Source organism: Agelaius phoeniceus, chromosome Z (assembly GCF_051311805.1).
Source record: "Agelaius phoeniceus isolate bAgePho1 chromosome Z, bAgePho1.hap1, whole genome shotgun sequence".
NCBI classification, from domain to species: Eukaryota; Metazoa; Chordata; class Aves; order Passeriformes; family Icteridae; genus Agelaius; species Agelaius phoeniceus.
In genome coordinates this window covers 55,999,172-56,025,724 of record NC_135303.1, presented here as the reverse complement: position 1 = coordinate 56,025,724, position 26,553 = coordinate 55,999,172, and the positions used below count along the sequence as shown (strand labels likewise).

The 26,553-nt window shown below is 38.8% G+C and overlaps 2 protein-coding genes across 12 annotated transcripts in view; one reads left to right on the top strand and one right to left on the bottom strand.

Annotated features, from left to right (window-relative positions):
• Positions 1–18,313: 18,313 nt before the first annotated feature.
• On the bottom strand, positions 18,314–20,552 carry LOC143691987 (uncharacterized). Its single transcript, XM_077171367.1, has 2 exons — positions 19,582–20,552; positions 18,314–19,155 (listed from the first exon to the last, which is right to left on the bottom strand). Exon 1 carries the CDS (start codon positions 20,535–20,537, stop codon positions 20,013–20,015), a length of 525 nt encoding a protein of 174 aa, XP_077027482.1. The 5' UTR covers positions 20,538–20,552; the 3' UTR covers positions 18,314–19,155; positions 19,582–20,012.
• The window catches only part of AOPEP (aminopeptidase O (putative)), a 184,998-nt gene continuing 178,693 nt past the window's right edge, over positions 20,249–26,553 (top strand). For 9 of the 11 annotated variants that reach the window (XR_013179820.1, XR_013179819.1, XR_013179818.1 and 6 more), the window contains exon 1: positions 20,249–20,385. The gene's annotated coding sequence lies outside the window, so the exon portion shown is untranslated. Of the gene's footprint in view, positions 20,386–20,563; positions 20,779–26,496; positions 26,552–26,553 lie in introns of all 11 variants that reach the window. The other 2 variants (XM_077171365.1, XM_077171364.1) reach the window with 2 other exon arrangements.

The following is a 26,553-nucleotide window of genomic DNA, read 5'->3' as shown; positions in this document are numbered from 1 at the left end:
TCCTTTTGTGTAAGTGATGAAACACATGGGCAAAAAAATGAATGAGTGATGGTTTAGATGGTCATTCCCTGTTCATCTCTATCATAAGTATTCTGTTCCATGCCTGAAGTACAGTCAATAAACCTATTTAAAATTACTGATAACTATTACATTTAAAAAAATAATTTTATCCATTGTTTGCATAGTTTGCCACAGCTTCTGAATTCTGAATAAGAATTAGCTAATCCTTATAATCATGTTGTGATGTAGGGAGGCTGGTAAGGAAAATCAAAGGAAAAACTTTATCCTGTGCCACAGAGAAAAATTGTGACTTCATGAAAGCTGACTAGTTACTTTGGGAATTCACTCTGTTTGAGAAAGAATGAAGGGAAAAGGGATTATGATGTATTTAACTCAAATATACAAGAATTGCATTTGCATGTAGTTTCTTTTGTTCTATGATCTTGATATTTCTTTGGAGATACAACTGTGAACAGTATAGAAGAAAGTGGAGAAGGGACATACCAAGCACATACAAGGCCAGATCTGGAGAACTGAAAAGAAAGTTGAACACATACAGCTAGGACATTACTGCAAGTTGGTATGACTTTAAAAACAGGGATGATAGGTGGGTAGCAAGAATACTTTAGGTTGCCTAAGAGTCCATTTTATTGTGATAGGATTAAGAAATAGTAGCTCAAAATCCTCTTACATTAACTAGTTATTAGGATACCTATAATATCCAGTTTTAAATTCAGATGTTATCTTAAAACTTACCATCATTGCTGCAAATAGTCTTTCCTTACTGATGGCAGTAGTAGCAAAAACATTTCCTTTGACAATGAGAGGATCAGATACACATGGCCATTTTGTGCATCCTGTGCACAAAATGCCTTTAGCATGTGAGGGATCTAGTCCACAATTGAATCTTGTAGGTGACAGTGCAATACAGAAAAGGCAGTCATCACTCTTGCTTGAGATGCACGTTGAGCAACTTTGTCTTGAAATTTGTTGTGGTTTTGGGTATATGCTTTTGTTCTTATCAAATGATCTATTGTAAAATCAAACTCACCCATTCATGAGTACATGTACAGGTTTAAATGAAAAGCATATTTTTTAAGGCCACTCAAGATTCAATTTCATGACTCACACACATGTGGAAGGTTGCATAGGCTAAACTCCTGGCCTTGCCTTGCATGGTCCCGATGCCAGTTCATCACAAGACACACGGCTGATACCCAAAACAGAGTATGTGTTAAGACAGGAAGAACTCAATCAACTAGATGGCAATGTCAGAATTAGGCTTTTGATCATCAGAAAAAAAAATAAATCCTATTTGCTCAAATTCCAGCATCCAGCATACTATCTCCCATTTGATTTTAGAATGTAGGTATGAGAGCTGAGGGGTATATCCACTCAGGGCTCACCTCCTGCACATAGCAGCTAGAGGTGCTGCATAGAAGAAGGTATGAGCCTGGCCCACACACTTTCCCTTCCTACTTCTTCCTTACATATGTGGACTAGCACTTCTAGGAGGTGCACCCCTGTTGCTGTAGCCCAGCTATATTTGTGATCAATAACCTAATAGGAAGTCATAACTTAAAACACTAATGCATTGCAAGATAGGGCTCTGCCATCCTAGGAGCCTGTTACATTATTAAGTAGAGGTATCTCTTTCTGTGAATCTGATGAAAACAGCATGACCACAGAGAAAACGCAACAAGGATACCAAGGATATGGCTGAAGAAGCACTTTTCTAGTGTGACTCAGAGGAAATCACAGAATAACAGAACGGGTCGTGTTGGAAGGAACCGCAGTGGGTCATGAGATGCAACCTTCCTGCTCAAGCAGGGTTATCACAGAGCACATGGCACATGATTGTGTCTAGATGTCCTGAATATCCCCACTGAAGGATTCCACAACCTCTCAGGGCACTCATCATAAAATGGTGTCAGAAAAAAAGAAGAAATCAGGTGTTCTGTCATAGACACTTCATTTCGGAGCAAGTCACTTGGTTTATTTCCGGCTTGCCCTAGGCAGAGACTGTGCAGTTCCAAGGCTCTGCCATCAGATGGCAATGCCTATTTAGGCCGAGCTACTGCAGAACCAGAGTCTGGCAGCTCTCCGGGGGCAGAAGAGGAGTGTGAGCAGCTGTGAGCAGCTTCGTGTGTCTCTCCCCTGGATAGAGGAAGTGAAGCTCTTAGCACTGATAGTGACCAAGTATACGGAGGGGAACCGGAAGGTCGGCTCTCTCCGTCTATACCAGAAGACAAGAGACTGCCACTGTATTTCAACCCTACTGTTAATACAAAATCATAATTTAAATCCTACTGGAAATGTGCATTCATTATCTCGAGGTCTCTGCTTGTGCTCACTGAATATTTCACTCACCCATCTCTGCATCAGTCCTCCCAGTCTGGTTGCTTTCACACAGTTTCCAGTGGTTCACCAGTACACGACTAGACCTTCTGCCTTTTACATCCTTACATCCTGCTGGTGGTGATGGCTGTGATTTTTCTTTTTAGTACAGTAGTTCTTTAGGATGAAGGGCGTGATTTCAGGGAAGCAATTATTGGCAGTGTACAGAAAGAAAAGAAAAAACCAGTCTCTGCCCTACATAGTCCACAGTCAGAAGAGAAAACAGAAAAAAAGAGTCATTTAAAGATGTCCCTGGTTTTACAGATGAGCCGCTGCAATGGTTCCACTGACATTCAAAAATTTACTGTCAGTTTTTCACCTTTTCATCTTTACGTGGTGCAGTCTAATGTTGATCTGTGAATGGTATTTTGCTAATATGTGCTGAATATATCACCTTAAGGAGAGGAAAAAAATACTAGTTTTGGGGGGAAATGAAAAATAACTGACAAGAATTAAATACATTGAGTCAAAAAAATAAATTTCAATGCTCAAATTGTGTGAGACTGCCAAGTAACACATTCCTAACTTCCAGCTTAAATAAATAGAAACCAGAAAACTGTCCCTGTACATTTAGTGCTTCCTTCTGTTTGCAAACCCAGGTTTCAGGTTTGGTCATTTCCAGGCTGAATACCAAAACCAATTAAGGAGGCCCCATGTGGGTTTTGTGACATAAAATCCTTATGAGACAGAAGGAGTCAAAACATCCTGTCCTCAGCTTCTACTGTGTCTTAATTGCAAAGGATGAGCAAGCACTGTCAAACTCTAGGCACAGCTGGAAATTGATAGAATTAATTTTCATGGGGAAAGAAGATACCTGTTTTTATCATTACTAATAGGATTTCTCCTTCATGACACAGATACAGGCCTTTGTAGGGCATTATACATGTATTTTATTCATTACAGATGTAATAGCTGCACAGTGATCAAGGTGAACTAGATGGCCTAGAGCAGAGGTCTCTAAACATTTTTGTCATTGTGCACCCATGTAAGTGAAAATTTCTTGAATGCACTCCAATATATGTATGCTTACTTATAAATTATATACATCTAATACTATACTAATTTTAGACACAGTAATGAAATATACATAAAATAGAAATTGTTGCAGTGTGATGTAATACCCTGTTTCAGCTATCCCTGTTCCTTTCCCAGGTGCGCCAATACCCTCTGTGTTCCCCTCCCCTTGCCTCCTGCTGAGAGCTGTCATCAATATCGGTATGCCAGAAAAGGCATTGTGTGATTGGCAAAAGTTCAAAAGATGCCTCTCAGCCCTGGGGACATTGGCCATACAGGTGTCACTTGTCCCCTGAGCATTCCCCCCTCCCACCTGGTTGGTGGCACACCTATCCCTTCCCTCCCCCTCTCGCCGGGCTTAAAAGACACAGCAACCACGAGGTTCATGGTTCTGTTGGAGCTGTTGCAGCATTCAGAGGTCTGTGTGCTACGAATAAACCTCTGGATCGAAACCCTCCAGCAGGACCCCTCTCCTTTTCCCTTCACCATCACCTGAAGCCTTTCCACCAGAGGTAAACCTGAGCTCCTGCCTGCCTGGGGCTGTTCCAAGTGCCAGCTGCAGCATCCAGCCAGCCTAAGGTGTCTCTGAGGTGAAACCACCACAGCTGCTGCCCTTCGTCAAGCAGCAAGGGTCAGACAAGCCCAGGCACATTCCATCCGGCAATATTGGGACAAAACTCCAATAAGAAATGAAAAAATGGTGACAAAAACAACATTTCAAAAATCTACTTAATTTAATTTAATTTATTTAATTATTTATTGATAGAAATATGCTTTCTTCCTGCACTACACTGTCTTGTCTTGTTATCCTGTGGGGTCCAGGAATGGGAAATGACTGCTCCACAGACAAAAGCTGTGAGGTCTAATATCCATTGTCTCATATCCAGACAAAAGGATACTTCTGTTCTGATTTACACAAGATACGGCATGTCCTTCCATATCCATTTAGCTTTTATGTATGTGGATGTCTGCAAGCAAAGGTGTTCATAGGTGAAAAGGACTTAAAGAGCTATGTCAAGATTAACACCTACAGATTGATAAGATCTTGGGATCTTACAGAGCAGACAGAATAGGTTTTGAGAGATAAAAATATGTGTGTACTTGTTTATGAAGTATTTGAGCATTAAACCAGTTTCATGCAAGTGTTTTTTAATGGCATTTTGGGAAATACTTACATTTGAAATGTAATGGAGAAGTGCTTTCAGAAACAAAAGAATTAAATAATTAAAAAATTTAGTATGAGATTAAATCATATAAAAATTAGATATTGGGAAGGGAAAAAATGAGAAGGGGAGGGCAGGCAAACAAGGGAAACTAAAACAGAAGAAAAATATTATTGCACTACTTTAGAACAGAAAACACTGCAGCTTATGAAAGATATTCACAACAGCTGTGAAAATGTCATGGCAGAGTAGCCCAGCTGTAGCTGAATGCTAACACTATCCTTTAAAACACTTTATTGCAATCCTGCACAGGAACTTCATTTTCCCCGATTTTTATGTAGCAACTTTATGTTATACAATCTTCAGTTCCTAAACTTGAAAACATTCATATTTAATCATAATTTATCAAGGTATGCTATATTATTGCACCAGTAATACCAGGATAATATTAAAGTATTACAAAGGCAATATTATTGCATAACTAGTATTTTAAAATATGCCTTCTTAGAAACCACTGAGACATTCTTACTGGTTGACTTTTTCAAACCAGAAATGATTGTTTATGTTAATTTAAGAAGTCCCTGCCACTCCTCCCATTTTTTGTCACATAGAAATGGCCTTCCATATGAAATGTATCCCTGGGATCAAATTCTAATTGATGTACCAAAATCCTTATGGAGATGTGTCAGTCAGGAGTTTCAGCATTCAAGGCAAAAGACCTTGAGTTCCCAGTCCTGTTTCCACTCAGGCAGATCTGTTAATGCACTGACTCCTGGAAGTCCCCCATCTTAAGACAGCTGTGAGATACCTGCTCCCACCTTTCACAGAATCGCGTGGTCTGGTCACATAAACCTAGATGAACAATTAGAGCTGCTGTGAGACAGAACAGTACCCCCATGTCAGATTTAACAGTCTGAAAGCTTTTCAACTACAAACCTAGGGCCACTCAAGCTTTTGAGGAATAATTCTGATTTATCAGTATTTTTCTGAAGTTTTTAGGGTCACATTTCTGCAAGTAACTTGAAGGCTGCTGTGCGCACCAAATCTTAAAACAAATCATAGCCAATAGCCTCTGCATATCCTACATTATACAATAGTTGTTTGGCTCTTAACCAGTTCTGACATTTATACAGTGTCATTTGATCCTTTCATACAGGAGGATAAATTGGATGAACCACACTTTGAGCTAAAAATGAAAACAGAGTTAAGCAACAGATAGACTTCTTGACCTCCTGCATTCTTCTTAAAGACAAAAGCTGCAAATGAGCCATAGGCAGCTGGGGCAATGAAGACACTCACTGATTGTTTTTTTGGCAACTTTGAGATCTATGAATGTTTAATAATACATTTGAAGTAAAATAAACCCTGTTCTCACATTTACTCAATTTTTTTTTCTTTCACTATATTAGCTTTTCTTATCTACAATCTAAACCAAACAGTTTTGGACCTGGAAAAGGTCTGTGAGGTTCTGCTTTCTTTTTCTTTTTTTTTTTTTTTCCCACCAATAATCTCATCATTTCCAACTAATAACATGTATTTAATTCACTTTAATACTTTAATATATTTTTTAACATTAGTGCCAGAGAATGCAGGTTCCATACACAAAGACCTGTCTGAATAAGTACAAAATTTCTGAGTGGGCATGAGTTATGGATATTTTTGCTTAATATGAATGAATTTTGCTGCAGGTATACCCTGTTGGTAGAGATTATATCCTCTACCCATTTCATCAGCAAATTTGTGTGTCTTGATTTTGCATTAATTAGACAAACATTTAGCAAGTGAGTTCTTGCTTCCCACTGAACTCCTTTTGTTTGAATGTTTTTTATAAAAGCACTACTACCTAAAATGGCTTAGGGAATGTATGGCATTACTTTTTAATTATGTAAGAACCAGGATATTTGAATGAATTAATGGGTAGACATCCATAAATGTTAGTCTGTTTCTCTGTATTCATTGAAGGTCAAACCAGGAAATTATCAGTGGAAAACTCCACACTCTAAAGTAATCAAAAAGCCAAAGGTCTCTATATGATGGACTGCCTGAAATATCCCTTGAGCCATCAGTGTCGCATTTAAACTTTCAGTGGAATTAAAAATGAAGACAAATGGAAACAACACTTAGGTGAAACACGCTGATATGTTATTACAATTTTTCTGTATCTTACACAATTATAACAGTCAAAAGGTCAGGCTACAAAATGCCAAGAGCACTCCTTGGCTGATTTGTTTATCCTGGGAAAGCTTAAGAAGGACTGCATGGGCACTCATAAAATTTTAAAGAGCTAAGGCAAATCTCTGCAAATAATGCCTTCATTTTTACCGTAAAGTAGTTCAGTCAAGCAGAAACATGTCATTCATCTCCAGTCATAAGCCCTTTTAGGACCTAAGAGTACATTTTATTTCAATCCATCTCTTCCAAGGCCTTTTGCCTTCCCAGCATATCTCTGAAAACACAGCTGCCTATTGTGCCAGTTCAGAGGTCTCTTGCTAAAACTCAACTGCAACCTACTCTTCAGCTGACCAAAACAAATTCTTATGTGCTAAGCAATAAGTACTAGTTCATACACAGCATGAAACAGCAAAACAAAAACTAGGAGAAGTAATATTGTCCCAGAATTACAACCAACAGATATCTCGCATGCAGACTAACAATTACATATACAAGAACAGCAGAGGATTGAGTAATGTTTTTCCACTGAAAAGGGTCCTTTTAAGCATTAACTCTTTTTGGTTAAACTTTCAATAATAATTGTCGGTGAATGAAATTGCACAAAATTGCTGTCAATTTTTACTCTTTCTTTAAAAATATATAAATGGATAACAAGAAGGTTTCTTCTTGGACTTCCATTGAATTCCCAAGTTATCTGAGAGTTTCAGTTCCCTCCCCAGCATCCATGGTACAGATTTATGCAGGTACATGACAGAACTGAGACAGGTGACTCCCTTTATCTTAGCATTTACAGTCTGTGCCACTTGTCCAGCAGTCAGATCCACAGGAATTGATTTTTATACAGAAGTTTAATTCAAATTCTGTCAGCATGGCTGTGCACTGACCTAAAAAGACAACCATTAGATTATGTATCAGGTGTATCAGATTGTTGGCACTGAATGAAAAGGAAAAGCCAAGGTAAAGTAGTTCCCCCAGACAGAATTCAATACTGGAAAGATCTCTGCCTGACTGATCAAGTTCAATTTCCTCACAGCTGCACACCACAGATAAGTTATCAAATGGACAGCCATCTACAGATACCTGCTTTGACACCTGCAGTCTACCACATGCTCATTTCTAACTTGCAACAGAAAGATGATGTTGGCAATTGGCACAGATGATGTGCTCTCTGCATGCAACAGCAGAGGTGTGGGCAGGCAAAAAAAGCTCTCCTGGTGTCATGATGCAGACCAACAACTATACTGTGGAGAGGGACAAGGAAGCCCATCTGATTCCCAGGGACACATGGACAGCAGTGAAAGGAGTGTATGAGAGAAAGAGAAAAAATCCCAACATAATGTCACATGAATGAACATGGAAAATTCAGGATCATAAATGTAATAGAGAAGTCAGTTTCACTAATTCCCTCATATACAGAAGGAAATCTGTTAAACATTATGGGAGACTTCATAAAACTCAGTTTTGAAGTTTGTATTTAGACACAAAATTTTACAATGTTCTTTTGTAAAGTCATTTGTTCAACTTACCTCCATTATTGGAAGAATTGTCCCACAGACTTCTCTGAGGTGCTTATTTTACTAAAAAATCCAACGAATAGAAAACATAAAGGAAAGGAGGAAATGAAGAGATTACCAGTATCTTTGATTATGGAAAGAGAACAGATGAAAAAACAAATATATAATATGGCAATAAATAATGAGCAAACACAGCAGTTTTGAGTTATTATAAGAACAACTTATTTTGTGGTTATTTCTGTCATAGCATATGCGAGTGATCCCATTATGAACTAATGATAAAATAGTGAGTTCTCAGTATGTGACAGTTGTCATTTGCTAATATAAACTCAACAGAAGAAATTCACCACAGATATAAGCAGATATTCTGAGCTATAAATCTGAGATTTCCAGAGCTGTGCTTTACTATATTAGGCTTGATTTGGACACAACCAAGTGATTATAATTCCCCCTGGAAGAAATATATAGAGAATTTGCATAAGATAAACCTGATATTCTGCAGATTTGCTCTCTTATTTTCTTACAATACTTGTAGTACAATACCACTGAGTTAGTGCAAAATAAGTTTTATTTTAATGTATTTGTTTATATCTTCACTCTTACAGTCTAATCCTAGCATTAGGTTCACACAGCATTTGTGAGCCTTCTGTTCCCCTGGAAGGGAAACATCTAGAGACAGCTGAAAAGGAAGCATTTTTCCATTGTTTGAGTCTGACGCTGCAATATAAATACTTAATAATAAATTAGAAGTTCCAGAGCTCCCATGAGAGCTATTGCCTATTTCCAGCAGGGAGCATGGGACCTGTAGCTATTAATAGCCTGTGTACCCAGGACACAATACTGCCTGTATCTTTATGCAGACTGTTATTCAAGTTAGCACTCAATTGAAGCATGACAGGTGAAAGTAACTTGTTCTGTTAATATTAGTCTTTTACCCTACATTAGTTAGATCCTGAATAATTAGTATTAAGTATACAGTTTAATAGTTTAAGACAATGCTGTAAAACAGCTTGAGTTATTTTAGGATTTTCTAGGTCTGAAATTGTACTTGATTATATTTACTCTATATGTACACACTTATATACAGATTTTAAAATGCCATTAATTGTGTATAATATAAACATGGCTTCTATTGGTAGGGGATGAGATTCTAAATAGAGAAGGATGGGGTATTAATTTAGTAGATCTTATGATATAATAATGACAGACACAGAGGCAATGTAAGTGAATTTTTGATTAGTATGAAAATTAAACCATGAGTGACTTATGCCATGGCCCTCAATAAATCAAATTATTACCATCATTGCTTTGCTCCATTGTGTTTTATTTAGCTCAAAACAAATATTAATTTATGTGCCTTTTTATTTTTTATTAGATCTTTCTTTTCTAGATCTGGAGGCAACTTAGTTTAATAAAACTATTTGATTATTCTGCCAACTTTAAGTCAAAATGATGATGCTTACATTTACATCGACCTAGACTTGCCTAAATATTAAATTCTGCTTGCATTTCTAAACAGCAAGCACTCAAGGATTTATCAAGATTCATTTTATTGAAGATTTAACATCCCCACAGACAATGTACATGCAAAAACAGTATCCTTCCCCACTAAAGGTTTTTCACAAGTTGCTATTGATCATGACTGCAAACCTGAAAATATTCAATGCCATAATTCACTGTGATCTAGAAATACTTATTACCTGTGATGTCATTTCCTAGTGCTAGATTTTAAAATCAACATAGCAAGTGAAGTCACCTCTTCCCTCAAGCACAAAAATGGCAGTAACAAACCACTACTCAGAGATGAATCTTCCTACCTAACACCTCCGCACTCACATAATTCCCACAACCATCAAGTTCTCTTACGAGCTCTGACTCGAGGAAAAAATATGTCTATTAAGTAGAGGTCCTAGGAAAACACAAAATTCTCAAGGGTTATTTTCACATGTATTTAGATTATAAAAAAGCTAAAAACCGCCTTATGTGGAGCTGCATTTACCGCATGGCAAAAAACATGGTTACATCAATTTGCTTAAGACAAGAAAAGGAAATAGAGATTTCTTAAAGAATCCCAGATTCCCCATAAAATGTGCTTGAGTAGCCTACTTTGTTGATCCAACCCTTAAAATGGAGATTGAAGGAAAGTTTTCTTAAGAGAAAACTTCCCCCAGGATAAAATCATATCACTGGGACTGCTCACCAGTTCAAAACAGGGCACTGGGTTGTATCTGCCCCCTACAAAGCCAGACCCCACCCCACAAAAGCAGTGAAGTGCAATGGGAAATATCAACTGTCCTTGAGAAGAGAGTTAGCCAGGTCCTCTATCATAAAGGCAAGTTGTTGGATACTGTTAAAAGAATATCACAGGCTAAAAAAAGCCTGTGTGTCAAGGAGACTTACGAAATGACACCCACTTTCCAGTCTTCTTCCTTTCGGTAAGACTGTTGGAAGCTTGAACCCTTACAAGGTCACCATAATCATGCTGGGCAATCAGTCCATCATCTCAGCATGATGAACTGATTGACCAAGATGACCAAGTCATGCTTTTAACCCATGCATACAACAAAACAGTCTCAGAACAGTACTTGAACTTTTTATTTCCGATTGTAATAAATTAAATAGGCTTCTTTGGTGATATTTTCAGATATCTCTGCAACCATTACTGTTTGGTATTGGAGGCAAACACATGCTTTGCCTGGAGAGTATACAAGACAACACACAGAATCCATTCATTGTGAACCTACATGTTTCAGAGATGGCCATTATGGCCATGTTTTCCCTGCAAAAATTTTCAGTTCTCAAGTTATTACTATCCTATATTTACCTGTTATTGACAGTCTCTTCTCAGCTGGGAACACTAGAGAGACTGTACTTGCACAGTAGTTTTGGGACACAGATTCAGATCTTTTGTCTACTTTATCAAACTTAACCACAAAAATTTAGTATCAAAGAAGCACAAGGCTTGTAAATTAGGCAAAGCATGAGAAAGACAGTGGTAATTCCAATTACACTTATTGTTTTCAAAGATAAAATGACAATTCATAAAGAATTTGATAAATCACTGCCATGGTTTAACCAGCCCAAACCAGCACATTCCTAGACAATTGTTTAAATTTTATTAGCAAAGGCTGAATTACTTGAATTAGTCTTAATACTATTCCTAAAGTATGTATATTATGGATGTTGTAATTTCCTTTCTTTCAAATATTAAAACATTTCACATTATTACTGCAGATGGTAAATCGTCGTTCAAGATTTCAACAGTTCCTCTTAATTGATGTTCTTATAATTTCAGAGTAGCTTCAGAAAAATGTTTCCAAACTTGCAACATTTACCAATTACATGCTATATATGAATGTGTATATATATATATATGTATGGTTGATTTATTTATTTATTTACTTAGTTTGTTTGTTTGTTAGTTATTATGTGCATGTTATAAAACTAGAAACAAGTGTGTATGTCTTGTGTGTATTGCTTCTTGGTAGATAATGAATACATTATCACACAAGTCTAACTGATGAGAATAAAACCTCTAATACATTGCTAACTTGAAAAAGTTACCTTTCAAAATTTATAGCTGCTAGTAATAAGAGTTAGAAACAGTTAAGTCATTTATGGTTAAGCCTATAATGCATATATTATAGAATGATGTGTTGAGCAGTATGTCTGCTTCTGGAAGCTGCAATGTACACTTTTTGGAAAAAGTATCATAGTACCGCTCTTGTGAAAACTGAGATTAGTACTTAATCTGAATACCTTTCAAAAAATTGTTTTCCAGATCATCCTCTTTCATGCAATATAATGTTTTGGTTTGCATTTCTTTGGCCTGAGTCATGCCAAATACCCACATAAAATGTTAAATCTTCCTCATATGCAAGTCCACAATTTACTAGGCACATATCACATTAGGACAAAACCTTATCTTGAGTCCTGTGAAAGAAATGCTGAATTTTGCTCTTTAAATTTGGTGCTTCCGAGATTTTTCCTTAACACCCTGGTGCTGAGATGATGGACTGATTGCCCAGAACAGGGACAAGGTGTGCCAAAGATCCAATGCACACTCCATCAACCTCCCCAAACACAGACTTACAAGAGCTAACAAAAGGGTTTCCACAAACAGTTGATCCAAAATGCCACTTTGAGTTCTAAATGACAACAGCTTTATTTGATAAAAAACATATATGTATTTCCCTCACTAAAACTAGCACAGCATATTGATATGTCACCCATCACCCTGATATCTCAAAATTTTTAAAATGTTTTGAAGTAGGAATTCTGTCTTCACTACATGTACTCTCTTCCTAGCCAAAACATGGAGTAAGAACCTCAACTAGAGACACAGCTTAGTTCCTAGGGGAGGAAATATGAAGAAAGCAGAAAAAAAAGAATTATGCTGTTTTTTAAGAAATTAATTCTTAATGGAATCACTTTAATTTGTTGTATTCTCAGTCCAGTTCTGAGATCTTGGTTCCCAGATTCAGTAATCAGAGGGCAGTTAAGAAATGGGGAGACAACTTTGTCACACTTCTATGCTAAGTCACTTTATAGTCAGTTTCAATCAGTGCCTTCTCAGGCCGGTGTTTATGCTACTTAAATATTGAGACAGTGCTTACTGGCCTGAAAGAGACAGAGAGTTTTACATACATCTTTGTCAGGCTCTCCAGCTTATGTCCTCACCATCCATCTCTGCGTAAGCTTTCTTGTAGATTTTGATTCAAATTATGTGGGAAGCTGAATCTGCAGATCTGAACTGTAGCTGAACTGCAGATCTGAGCCCTCTATCATATTTACTTTTGGTATTATCTGAAAAAAACTACACAGTTTGCAGCCAAAGATTTGAGTGCATTCCTGTAGCTTCTTATGGATGTGACAGACAGAGCTGCTGATAAGCAGGGGCACAGCTGGCAGGAAGGTGGAGCATGCCAGCAGAGCTGAGGGGCCAGCAGCTGCATCTTGGACACCCTTTGCACCTCAGGGGCTCCAAACCCTGACAGCAGACAGCTGGCTTAGGAAACTAGACCTTGACACCTTTCTACATCTTCTTGCTCAGAAAAGGGAGGATACACTCTACAAGGCTAAGACATCTCCAGGCAACAAGTGAAACTTATTTTTGCACCAAGCAACTTGTATTTTTAATGGATGCAATCATATTTCTTTCTGACATATGGGGAATGGATGGGTTACAGTACCACAGGCCATTCCATGAATTCCCTGCATTGCCTGCAGCCATTCTCCTCTAGTTATGTGTCAGAAGCTTTACAGCCTATCTGTCATATTATAAAATATTCTCTAGACACTCATTTGCTTATATTTAGTTCTACCCTGTAGCATTTTTTGTGTTCCTGCCCTTTTCTTTCATTTTGCTAGTGGCAAGTCACTATTAAATTATGCATAAGTTTACTTAAATTCTTTGTTTACATTACATTTGGAGATCAGAGAGTGAAAAGGACCTTTTAATGATGATTCAGAACATTCAACTTCTCCTTTGTATACCAGCTGGGAGGATTCACAATGAGCTGATCTCTCCATTAAATATAATGAAACCCACAGTCTCAGAGGCAGCAAATAATTTTCTTGTGCTGGTTGAGAATGGTTTTCTGAAGGCAAGACTTTTCAGTCTCTTTCTCCAATATTTGAATGTTACATCACTCTGGCCATACCCACGAGGACAGGCAGCAATTGCAAAGGGTCAACTCAGAATAAAAGGTGGATGACAGAAAAATCCAACGGTCCTTTATTTTCCCGCAGTAACAGGAGTGCTCCTGAATACAGCCAAACACTAAAACCTCCAGCAAGGGGCAATCCCAATTTATACACACTATCATGGAACATACTAGCAACATTCTAACCAATCACAAGAGTGATGTAACTCATATTAAAATAATAACTCCCTTGATACCCCTTGGAACAAACTTTAACTCTCACAAACTTGAAACAGTGTTCCCTAGCTTTCCTAGCTTAGGGTGTTGCTTTCCGTGGCCTTGGGTTGATCCCGGCTATGGCTGGCTTGCTGGCCAGGCCAGGACACTGGACCTCCACATTTAAAACTATATTAAGATGTGATCAGGCCAAATTTGTATCAAAACCTGAGGCCAAATTAAGACAACCATTATGTTGGGCGTTTATCTGGACAGCAGGGTAAGAATCACTGCAGCCGAAATAACAGACTGGGAAAAAAAATTATTTTAGGAAAACACATGTTCAATTCAATAATCAATTCAATTCAATAATCAAGCCACAGAAAAATATTATATTTAGCAGCTTTAGCACTATCTAATACTCAAAAGTGATGAGCAGTAGTCACTGAATCCACATAAAATTTGATCCTAAGATCAGGAGTCCATTTTTATCTTTATATTTGCTTCCAAAAAGGTAACTTCATGTGAGAGATATTTCTGGAAACCAAAGCGTTCAAATACTGTATGTGTCCAGCTAAGATAAAACACAGCATCTGAATTAATTTTTATCTTCTTATTTATTTTTTTTTAATGTTGCTTCTTACTGTTTCAAATGTGCAGTCTGGCAAGATAGAATTTGTTTTTTCCCTACCTCTCCTGGAGCTTCAAGGGTGTCTCCACAGCTAATTGCTTTACAGCCTTTCACAGATGGTATACATAACACATTGATTTTGACTATTTCAGAAACCATTTGAAGAGAAGTCTCCTTTTATACACTGATAAAGTGGGACAGTGCCTCCCAGCTTCAGCTTCAGGAACAACTAAAGCAGAAAGGGCTTCCTTGGAAGAGGATAAAGCTTAGCTGCAGCAGGGCCATCTGACCACTCTGACCCCAGTGCAGGCAAATGCACCAGTTTTCATGTCAAGCAGCATACCTGACAACTTAGGTTGGAGAGATGAGCAGAGATAAACCATCTGAATTTTATCAAAGGCAAATGTAGGGTCCTGCACCTGGAGAGGAATAAGCCCAGGCAGCAGCACAGGCTGGGGGTGGTTCTGCTGGAAAGCAGCTCTGTGGAGAAGGACCTGAAGGTCCAGGTGGACAGGCTGTCCATAAGCCAGCAGTGTGTCCTGGTGGCCAAGAATGTTGTCCTGGGGTGCATTAGGAAAAGCAGTGCCAGCAGGGTGAGGGGGGTGATCCTGTCCTTCTACTCAGCCCTGGTGAGGCACATCTGGAGGGCTGTGTCCAGTTCTGGGCTCCTCAGGACAAGAGAGATATGGAGCTCCTGGAGACAGACCAGGAAAGATCTACAGAGGGTCTTGCTCCAGGGTCTGCATAATGTTGCAAGAAAAGGCTGAGGGAGAAGGGTCTGTTCAGCCTGGAAATCTCCTGACTGAGATGGAATGTCACCCCTGTCTGTGAGTATCTGAAGGGAGAGTGGCAAGAGGATGAAGCCAGGCTCTGCTCAGTGGTGCAAAGGCAATGGGCACAAAATGATGCACAGTAAGTTCCACCGGAACATGAGGAAGAACTTCTTTACTGTGCAGGTGACCAGGCACTGGAACAGATTGCCCAGAGAGGTTGTGGAGCTTCCCTCACTGGAGATAATCAAGAATATTCACTTGGATGCAATCCTGTGCTATGTGCTCTAGGATGACCTTTCCTTCTTGAGCAACTGCAGTCTCTTTCAACCCGATTCATTCTGTGATAAGTTTAGGAGTATTTGCTCTTTTTCTTAAATATATGGCATTGGGAAAAAAAAACCCATGACAAAACAAGTCAAGAATTTAGTAGTAAGGACCCCTGTGAAAGCCATCAAAATAAAATAAAAAAGACTGAGGTGTGCAAGTTTATAAGGTTTTAAAGATGTTTCATGCATACCTGCTTTTATACCACCTTGTTTGTTGTGCTTTCTTACTCACCCTTTTATTTCCTTTATAAAATTTATATACGTTTATAACAGTTCTTACTTACATACCACTGTTACTACTGTGAAGATGTGTGGGAGATCCTTGCTGCCATCACACCCTGCTGCCTCTTTTTTAAACCCTTTCCCTTGATAAGTGTGTCTGTTGTTTCCTTACATGGTAACTCTCTAAAAAACGTGACGCCTCTTCATCTGTATATTGGTAGAGCTTTTAGCCTAACTGGGTTTTAGGCCCTATTATCACAAAAAATAATTAACAGTGCAAGGCAAGTCATATGTTCAAAGAAGTTTGAAAGCAGCCAACATCAAGTTTCAAACTATTACCAAAATTTTGCACACTCTTCATCAAATGCATCTTCAATGTAAATTGTCAAATATAGTCTTCAACAGATCTTTAACAGCACAGTTTGCTATGCCAACAAAGTGCCATACTCACATGTACCATTTCTTTTTGTGGCTCTAAAGAAGAAGTCCATTTTTAACCCAACAAAAACCCAACAAATAGTATGGGCTCATACTATTCCTGAACAGCACAACCATGTAGTGTAATTGAAAAAGAATTTATACACAAGCTCTAATCTGCTTTGACTTCACCAGATGGAGCAAATACTAGTTACAAGATCACACTAATTACAAGATAATGGGCATAGTAATTAGTATTATCAACTATGCTAGTTAATGGCAATATTAGTCACTCCAGAATACAATCTTCATGTCTTTTATTTCTTTGTCATTGGCATCTTGTGATCAATTAAAAGGTGGTTTGTAAATACAGTTTATTAATTGTGAGCAGTCCAGACACCACTTGTTAGACTGAATTTTGTCCTCTTTTCAGTGTTTCAAGTACTCCTTACATATAGCAACTGCTCCAAATAATTGCCACTGATGTCAGGTTTGGCACCAAAATACTAGTGATGAATTCTTTTATAAAGTATTCAGCAATTACTTGCAGTATTTTTTACTTTTAGGATTTGTCTACTGACAAAGTATGATTGTTAAAGGTGTTAAACATGAACAGTCATGAAATATTGCCTGAATAAGATGTATCAAAATACCCCTTTATGTAATCTTTAGTTTGGTGAGAGTCACAGCAGTATTTTTACACTGAGCTGTTCTTTTTAGTAACAGATAAAATTCATTAATGATTCACAAGCAGGTAGCTAGTTGGCTTATATTTAATGTCAAATAAAACAAGCCTCCAAAACTTATAAAATAAATATCAGGCTATCCGCTGTTTTCACTTGACAAGAGCAATCCACAGTGATTTATTGTAAATAGGAAGGATGATGATAATGGGCCATGGTGTGTGGATTTGGACAGATGGTAATTGTCAGAGAACAGCTCTTCTTTGAAGAAAAAAGTAGATTTTGGGTAAATATAGAGCAAGAAACAGGTTGGTTTATGCTCATGATGATATTCTGGTTTATTTTCTTTAGGCTATAATGGTGCATTCTCTCAGTCCCTGGAAAAGCTGTCATGTTTGCAAGTAGAAGTGAGAATAGTCAGCAGTGATGACAATCCACAGATCTTTAACCAAGTGCAGTTAAATTAAAGAGCTCTGTACATCACTATTACACCAGTAGGAAACTTGAATCATATTGTGCACTGAAAACAACAAAAAAACCCTCAAAGGCTGCTGCAGTGCAGCATTTGCTTAAGCCTATGGTTTTTCTGATCAGAAAAAAAATATATTCCTTTTTTAGTATTTGCAAAGTAATGTGTAGTTTCATTGTTTTTATCTATATATCTACATATATGTATCTGCATATCTTCTCAAAATGAACTGCTACAATAGTGGTTTTATCTGGATTCAGGACACATACTTTAACGTAACCAAAGTGGCAGATTGATGTTAGACTTGGCCTTCCCTTGGTTACTGCAGACAGACCTAGTCAGAAAGTCCTTCTGGAGTATGGGTAGTGTGGATGCAATCCTCAAACAGAAGACCCTCTAAAGGATCTGGCTGTGTCAGAGGTATTTTCTTTTATGTTCCTACCAGTGCTAGTATGTTCCAATTACTTTGGAAAGATTGAGATTTCTGGCAGTTTTTGATGCTTTAAAAACCATTTCCACCAGACCTGCTCTAAATAAGTTTGCAATTCACAAGGGCAAGTAGGCATCCAAATGTCATATAGGCTCCCGAGTCCAGTATTTGTGCCCCTATATTTTCTGCTAACAGGCATTTGATACCAAAAATCAGGAAAAAGCAGTCCTTAACACCAAAGTAGCATTAAGAAGCAGGTATTCTTTATTTAGCCAGATGCACAAAGGCATATCTCCTCCAGAAATCGTGCATGCTGAGTACAGAAAAAGTTTCTATTTCTATACTATTCTTTACATACATATTCATTGATTTTCCTGGAATAAACATACATTGATAATGATTTCCCTGAAATCACTGACATATGTTCTTTCCCCTCTGTGCATGAGTCCTTCTGTCCTAGGGGTCTCTTTTGGGGTCCCTGGTGGCCGGCAGCTCCAAAGTCATACCTGACTACCTGGTGAACTGGTGAAATTTGACACAGCAGAGCTGGCTACCTTCCAGTTGTTGTTCCCACAGAATAAGCATTATGTGGTTCCACAGGCCAGTGGTTTTTGAAGAGTAAGCATTGTATTAGCCCACCAGGTGAAAACAATTTTTCATCTGACAACACATTCACAAACTAAGCCAAATCCTTCTCCTCAGGATGATTTTCAAACTGCATTCACAAATTCCCTGCCTAGCATAATTTGTTCAGTGGGGACAGGAAGTCTCTGTAATCCAAGGATAACAGCAGTTGCTAGATGGGAGAGAAATTTGTTTGCTGTTTCTGCTGGTTAGCAAGAATCTGAATCCAAATTTCCTACCACCCTTCAAAATGCCCTGGAAAAGGCAACTGGAAGTTCTGGGAGAGACTCCCACTTTTTGCTGTCAGTGGTTTTCCATGTTGCATAAGTAATTAAATGTTCATGGGGTTGTTTCAGTGCTCAAAATCACTGGAAATGTTTCATGTCTCTTCATTTTAGTTGCAGGAGTAACAGAACAACTTCCCACTGAGGTGCATCCTTGGAGCTTGCACCAACCACCCTGTCACATAGAATCAGGTAATCAGTGATTAACTGCTCCAAGAGCTTAATCATTCATTGCCAATCTAAATGACTGAATTAAGTGTCTAATCACACATATGATGTAAAGAGAAATGCTTTTATTTATGCTCTAAGCAGAGGCTACTGGGATTTTGGCTGCCTGCCTATCAGTCACATGTCCCCACCTCACTGTGCAAACAAAAAGTGTGTGTCTCCAAGTGGATATTTCAATGTGCCCACCAGGGCTGGTGCAAATGGCTGGGCAATCCCAACACCGAACATCACCACCAGCGACTGCACCAGTACAATTCCTGCCCTGGCCCTCTACCCCCACAACGAGGGAGAGAGAATCACAAAATAGTTAGGTTTGGAAGGGACCTTTGGAAATGATCCAGTCCAACCCCTCCACCCAGGTAGGGTCACTTACAGCAGATTACATAGGAACACATCCCTGTGGGTTTTGAGTATCTCCAGAGAGGGAAGCCCTTCATCTTCTGCACAGCCTGTCTGTTCCAGCGTTCTGCCACCTTCAATTTAAAATAAATTCTTCCTTATGTTGAAATGAAATTTCTTATGTTTATGGCCACTGTTGCCACTGTTTATGACCTCTTCCTGTTACTCCTTGTCTCTCTTTTACTAAGGACCCCAGAGCTGGACACAGCACTCCAGATACGGCCTCACGAGGGCCGAGCAGACGGACAGCACCACTTCCCACAACCTTCTACATTCTTCCCGATGCCCCAGGACAACCTTGGCCCTCCTGGCCACAAGGGCGCTGCCGGCTGATGGGCAACTTGTCATCCACCAAATCAGCCTCTAGCTGGGGAGGCGAGGCCAGCTCTGCTGACAACAGACACCTTACACTCTCTTGCCCGCACCGGCGGGGCAGGCCCAGGCGGCGGCACTGGCGGTGGCGGGGCGGGGCGGGGCGGGCCCGGGCTGTGGCACCGGCGGCGGCGGTGGCAGGGCAGGCCCAGGCGGCGGCACTGGCGGTGGCGGTGGCGGTGGCGGGCGGGCCCGGCCCGGGCGGATGAGCTCATCCGCGGGCGCCGCGGCCGCGCCGTAGGGGCGGGGAGGTGAAGGTGGCGCGGCGCCTGGCGCGGGTGGGTGGCGCCAGCGACGGCAGCAGCAGCTCGGGCGCCCGGCGGGGCCGGGCAGGGGCCGGCGTGTCCACGTGTGTCCCCGCACACACCCCGGGAGCCGGCACGCAGGCGGGGCAGTGGCCGCCGCTGTAAGTGTTCCTTCCCTGTCCGTGGCCCCCGTCCCCGTGCTTCCCGCCGGTCCCGCCGCGCTCGGCTGGACGGGCCGGCATCCCTGTTCCGCAGCGCTTCCCGCCGCTCGCCACGCCTCGTGCGAGGGAGGCGCTGCTGGAAGTGACAACATTTTCCGTCCCTGCCTTTCCTCACAAGCTAAATGGCTGCGCCCAGAGCATAGGGAGCAGTGGAGGAGGCGGAATGCAAGGCAGAAAGGAGCGTGCGGCCGGCGATCGCTGCTGTCCTTTTTCACGCAGCTTGGCTCGATGGCATTCTTGTGGGCTGCTGGTGTCTTGAAAGAACTTTAAACGTGGATGTGTTCGACCCTTTCAAATCTGTTCCACTCATTGTCCTCTTTACAGTGGAAACACGTAGGTGAAACTCCTGTCTTAATAAATGGTGGCGTTTAATTCATCTGAGGATCTCAGCTTAGTTGTGTCCTTTACTCAGGATAATGGTTAAATTTTAGAGATGTAGTTAAATGGCTGAGATGGCTTGCCAGTGTCAACATTGAAAAGACTTCTTCTGATTCCAGCCTTAAGGATTTAGTTCTTTGACATTGTAGGTATTATTCATTAACTACAGTTGCATTAATTTGAAAACAGTCATTCTGTTTCAGCGCGGATTTTATTTGGGCAATTCCTATATATGAATATCTTCAGACATGCATGTTCCATGTCCTGAAAGTCAGTCACACAGAACCTTTCCTTGTGTATTTGAATGGAAATAAAATCCAAGGTAGTTCCTCTTTAATGCTGTTCAGCATCTCTATAGAATCACTCGCTTTGGAGGGACCACTGAAATTATCTAGTCCCTGTTCAAGCAGGGTTAGGTATAGCAAATTACCCAGGCCCATGTCCACCTTGAAATAATTTTGTAAAATAAAAAGTAGAAAATTCTGTCCTTACACAAGTGTTGGTCATGGGGTTGTTTTGTTGGGTTTTTTTCTTTCTTTTCTTTTCTTTCTTTTTTTTTTTTTTTTGGTGGGTTTTTTGATAAATAAAGTAATGGTAAATTTGGGGGCTGAAAATTGTAAAACACATATTTGGTCTCTCTTTAAGTATTTGGTCATTACTGTAATACAAATAATTGTCAATGGAGTAAGGATGGGTTAAGGATAATATCAGGATCCTCTTCCTAACTCCTTTACCACTTGTAAGTTATGCTTCTTTTTCAGTCTTGGGTGTTTTTCTTTGGGAATTAGTATTTTGGAAGCAGAAGGGGACTTTTTTTTTTTGTATTTCTCTTATTATTTGAGCTGGAAGATGGAGTTTTCTCTCTTGGCTTCTCTTTTCAGCTCACTGAAATAAATTTCCCTCTCTGTTAACTTGCTGCTGTAGTTGGTAAAGAAGGTCTTCCGTTATACTCATTATTCCTATGGTTTTCAGACTTAAAAGGAGACTTCTGGAACGGTACCAATTGTTTTATCAAGGAATATCAGTGACTGAATTTATTTTCACATTAAAGCCTCATTACAAAATGCGCTGGTTTTTTTGTGACGCAGAGTGAGGTCTATAAGCTCTCTTCTATGGGTTGCTTTATAGTAGTTTAACATGAGCAAATGTTTCTGTTAGTTTGTTTAAGCCTTACTTTCATCTATGGAACCCATTCTTTTCTTAAAAAGGCTTAAGGTCTCTTAGGTATTTGTCTGATGTGTGTGTAGGGAAAAAAAAGTTTGTAATTACCAAAAATAAAGTATACATATTCCTTGGTATCTAAAGAGTAAAATTATTGTTGATGCTGGTGGTCAAAACTGAATTCTTAGTAAGATCTTAGTGTCTTATATTGCATAGAAAATGTGTAAACCTGGATTTGGAAGTAACTATCTTGAAAGCAGTTTAAATGGCATTAGTTATAAACATCTTCTAATTATCAAAGAGAATGTTTATCCAAAAGGTGCTTTTTTTTTTCATTTTAAAGTTTCTTTAAATGTTAAGTACAGAGCATTATAGCCTTAGTTCTAACACCTGCTTGTTGAAATTGAATTAGTTTTTTTGTACAGATGAAGAAAATCATGCTAGGCTGAAGGTGAAGGGAGTCCAAACATGGCTTTATTTTCCTTGTATAAAAAGGTGGCGTGTAATGTGTCTGAATATTGGCCAGTGACATGCAGGAAAAGTCTGTGTCACTGAAATTCTTCTACACCTTTTGAAGAATACCATGAGTACATAACACAATCAAGTACTCTGTGCTTCAGAGATCCTTGTTTGTGGATCAGGATATTAGCTTACATTACCAGCTCAGGTGCACCTGCCAGGCTGTGTGCTCGAGTGGCTGTGCATGGAAATAGCTGTTTCTGCTGATCAAAGCAGATTATTCTGGCAGGATCTTCAAGTAGGCTTAGCATTGTTAGGGTTCCTCTGACCATCCTTAGTTTCCTAGAAAACTAAATTTGTGTAAATTTCTATGGAGTTACTTAAAATGGACTGTTATTTCAGGGAATGAGTTTGTGTGAGGTGTGAAAACCAGAAAAGCTGAGATAGAAATGGGCACCATCTTAGGGGTTGATGCCTGCTACTTGTGTCAGCATTTGTGTGTTACTTTGTGTGACTTTGATTTTGCACAATAAAAATCTGGTATGGTTTGCAAGGCATTGACTGGTTTATGTATGCAAATATTTGCAACAACTCCATGCTGGGAGTTTTCCAGGGCTTGCTAGATATCAACTACAGAGCTGTAACTGCTTGGATTGCTTGGGGACTTGATCTTCTATTGTACATCCCTCTTTTTATTCATTTTTGCTTTCTAAGATTTTGGAAATGCATGAAAAACAACAGCTGCAGTTGTGGTCTGAAACAAGACATATTTTGTGCATGCTTCATGTTTGGTGTATGCCTTCATGATAAGATGCAAAACTATCTTAGGCAGCTGTGTTTTGTGCCTGCCTTTCACAGCTGTGTAAGCCATGACAGTGTCACATGTGAGACAGTCCTTCGCTGGCTGGTGTAGCAGGAGTGCAGTGAAATTAGGTGTGTGCTTGGAAAGGGAGTAGATAATTCAGTACATTCTTGATAGTGTGTTTCTAGCTCCTGACACTATATTATGAAGTCATCTCTAATGACCACACATCTTCTGTTTTTCAAGGTGGGTTTGTTTGTGGTTTTTTTTTTTAAGTTTGTAAGCCTTTCACTTGCTTACACCTAGTAGTGCCTCTGATGGACATTTCAACAAGTTCAGAGGCTTTTCTAATTTTCTTATCTGGATTATTACTGTAAGAGTGGATTTAGACTGGAGTGGTTAGCTATTAGCATTTAAAATAACAGCTTCTTGGATTACTGAAATATCAATATCAGTTATCATAATTGATCACTCTAGTTTTTAATGTGCTGTTTACAAGTTTAACTAGACTCCTTTGTATAACAGTTCTCCTCTTTCCCCTTACTGGTTCACTGTTTGAGATGGGTATTCTGTGGAGTTCAGCTGTCCCTGGGGTTTTTTTTTTCCTCAACTTTCACTGGACAGAATTATATTTTGAAGTTCTTCCCTATCTCTTTATTTCCTTTTTGCTTTTAACTTTAAAACCTGAGACTATGAGTTACAGTGTATTGCCTATGAAAAAGAAACTTCCCCCCCCTCCCCCCCCAGATATTTTTAGGAAGCTTAATCTTGTCTACTTTGCAACTGTGTTTTATGTTGCCTGGAAACTTTTTTTCCTCATATTTGCTTTCAGAGACCTGTGTTTCTAATTCAGGCTGATGCGTTTTGTATTGAGTGGAAAACAATCTTATACACATATAATTCCCCAACGGATCATATCTCTCTTGTTTCCCATTCTTCATGCCTTTTGTGCAATTCTATTATGTGCTGCTGATCAAGATTGACTCTATTAATGTTGGCCACCATCTGCTGTATTGTTTATTGTTTTGTGAACATCTGTCTACTAAAATATTAAAACATAAAACCAAATTATCAGCTTTCCCTGTAATTTTATTACTTGTATTACTTACAAAATGGATTTACGAAGTACATTTAATAAGAAAGATCCATTGAATTTAAGGTCCATCTTTAAAATTTACTAGTAATTTTTTATATCTCTTAGTGTGAAAGAAGTATGACATTAAACACTGTTTATGAAATGATCACCGCGACTCTATAGCAGCATTACAATTTCTATTTTTTTTTTTTCGTGCCTGGAGTTCAGCTAGTGAACCTCCTTTTCTAAAGGTGAAATGCATTAATTGCACAGAAATGAAAACCAGATACTCATATTATGGGCATAATATAGCAAAAAATATTACAGAAGACAATGAGACAATGTTGAATAAGAGACATATTTAAAAAAAACTATGTCAAAATATCTCTCTTTTCTGTGATGCCAGTACCTTGATATATGTGTAAGATAGTGAACAACTTATACCAAATTGAAAGAATATTTCCCAGAACAGCATATTTATGAAGCAGTAGTAAAAGATTTATTGTTTACATACACAAAGCTCGAATATGTGCAGAGAACTTTCAAGGTGTACAGCAAGGGGTTTTCTTCAGAAGGTGAGGTAACGTTTCCTGTATTATATCAACACCATGATTAGAATTTGTTCTCTTAACCTATTAAGGAAAAGTGAAAAGAAATACAGAATGAATGGCAAATGCTAGACTGAATTAGTTATATGATTGTGCATAGTTTGGGAGTTAATTTTTTTACACTTCATCTCAGTCTATACTTAATTTGTCACAAAAAATGTAGGAAATTATTCTTTGTCAGAGAGAATGCTTTATTTTTTTTACATTGAGTTGCAAATTTATATAGCATTGCAGCTGCTGTTGATTCTGCCTAGTACTTCAATAGGCTGTATTTTATTACCAGCAGTAGTAACCATGTTGGAAGGATAATAATACTGTGATTTATTTACAATTTTTGGGAAGACTTGATTAAAGAAAAGACACCATGAAGTTATATTTATTTGAATGCCATTGGAATAAAATGGTAAATAAAATCATTATTTACAGCTTGTTCAGTTAAACCACCCAAATTATCACGTATTTATGAAAAGACATCACAGTCTATACAAAGAAGAGTATGGGGTTTACATATTTGATAGTTGCACAGCTACGTTTTTCCCCTCACCCATCCCTAGTATCTGTCATTACAACTTCTTTCTTCTGTGAGTGCACATGTACTTTCCCTGTATGTCATCTCAGTGGTCATGTTGGCCCAATGAGGGACTGTCTATGTGTAGATGCTAAATTTCAAACAAAGGATCAGTATGTTGTTTTACAACATCGTTGAACCAGCATTACTGATTGAAAGCAAATGTACAGATACCTAGACTTTAAACAAATGTAACGAAATATATACATATAAATAATTTTGCCCTGTTCAGTTACATGTCTGAGAATGGTCCTTTAAAAAATTTTGTGAAAAAGTTCGTTACCGTTTAACTTTGATCTTACATTCTGTTGTAATCTTTATCCTCCTCTTTTGCTGAAGTGCATCCTTCCTTTACCTTTTTTTATTTTTGCTTGCATTTTTTTTTCTCTTGGCTTTATTTCAGGTTTGCTTTAATGTGATTTCTGTTTTATTTGTTTCATTGCTCCAGGGGTTGTGTGCATGGTCATTTGGTGCCCTGATCTTTTGCTTTTTCCTTGGTAATAAAAGGCTGTCTATTTAAGTGTCCACTGTCTATTTCAGTGTCCAAATAAACAGTTCATTCCTGTATTTTCTTGAATAAAACTGGTAATTTCCCAAGGTGGTTGAGGTCCAATATTTGATAAGCCAACCAGAGCCTGAAGGAGAAGTAGATACCCATCTTGTCTGGGACACAAGCATTTATCCATGTATTTGAATGGATAAAATTAGCAGTGCTGTTCATGACAATGACAGAGAATGCTGTTTCCTGGGAGTATATTTTGGTATTCTTAGACTTAAAATTGTATATTTCTGTTCTTTATTGTCTCATTCCCTTTTCATTTAGTGTTTCATTCCACTAACAAAAAAAAAAAAAAAGAGCAGTTCTACAGAATACAAAACCAATCAATTTTTGCAGTTTAAAAAAATTAGCTCAGTGTAATGTCTTGCAATGCATGGAGGATAGTTGTATCTGCAAGACAGCTTAGATTTTTTTGCTTGTCTTTTCTCCATGCCGCTCTAGGGGGAGGCTGCCTACATCTGCTGTAGACACCTAGTCAGGACCTGGGGTATAACAGGT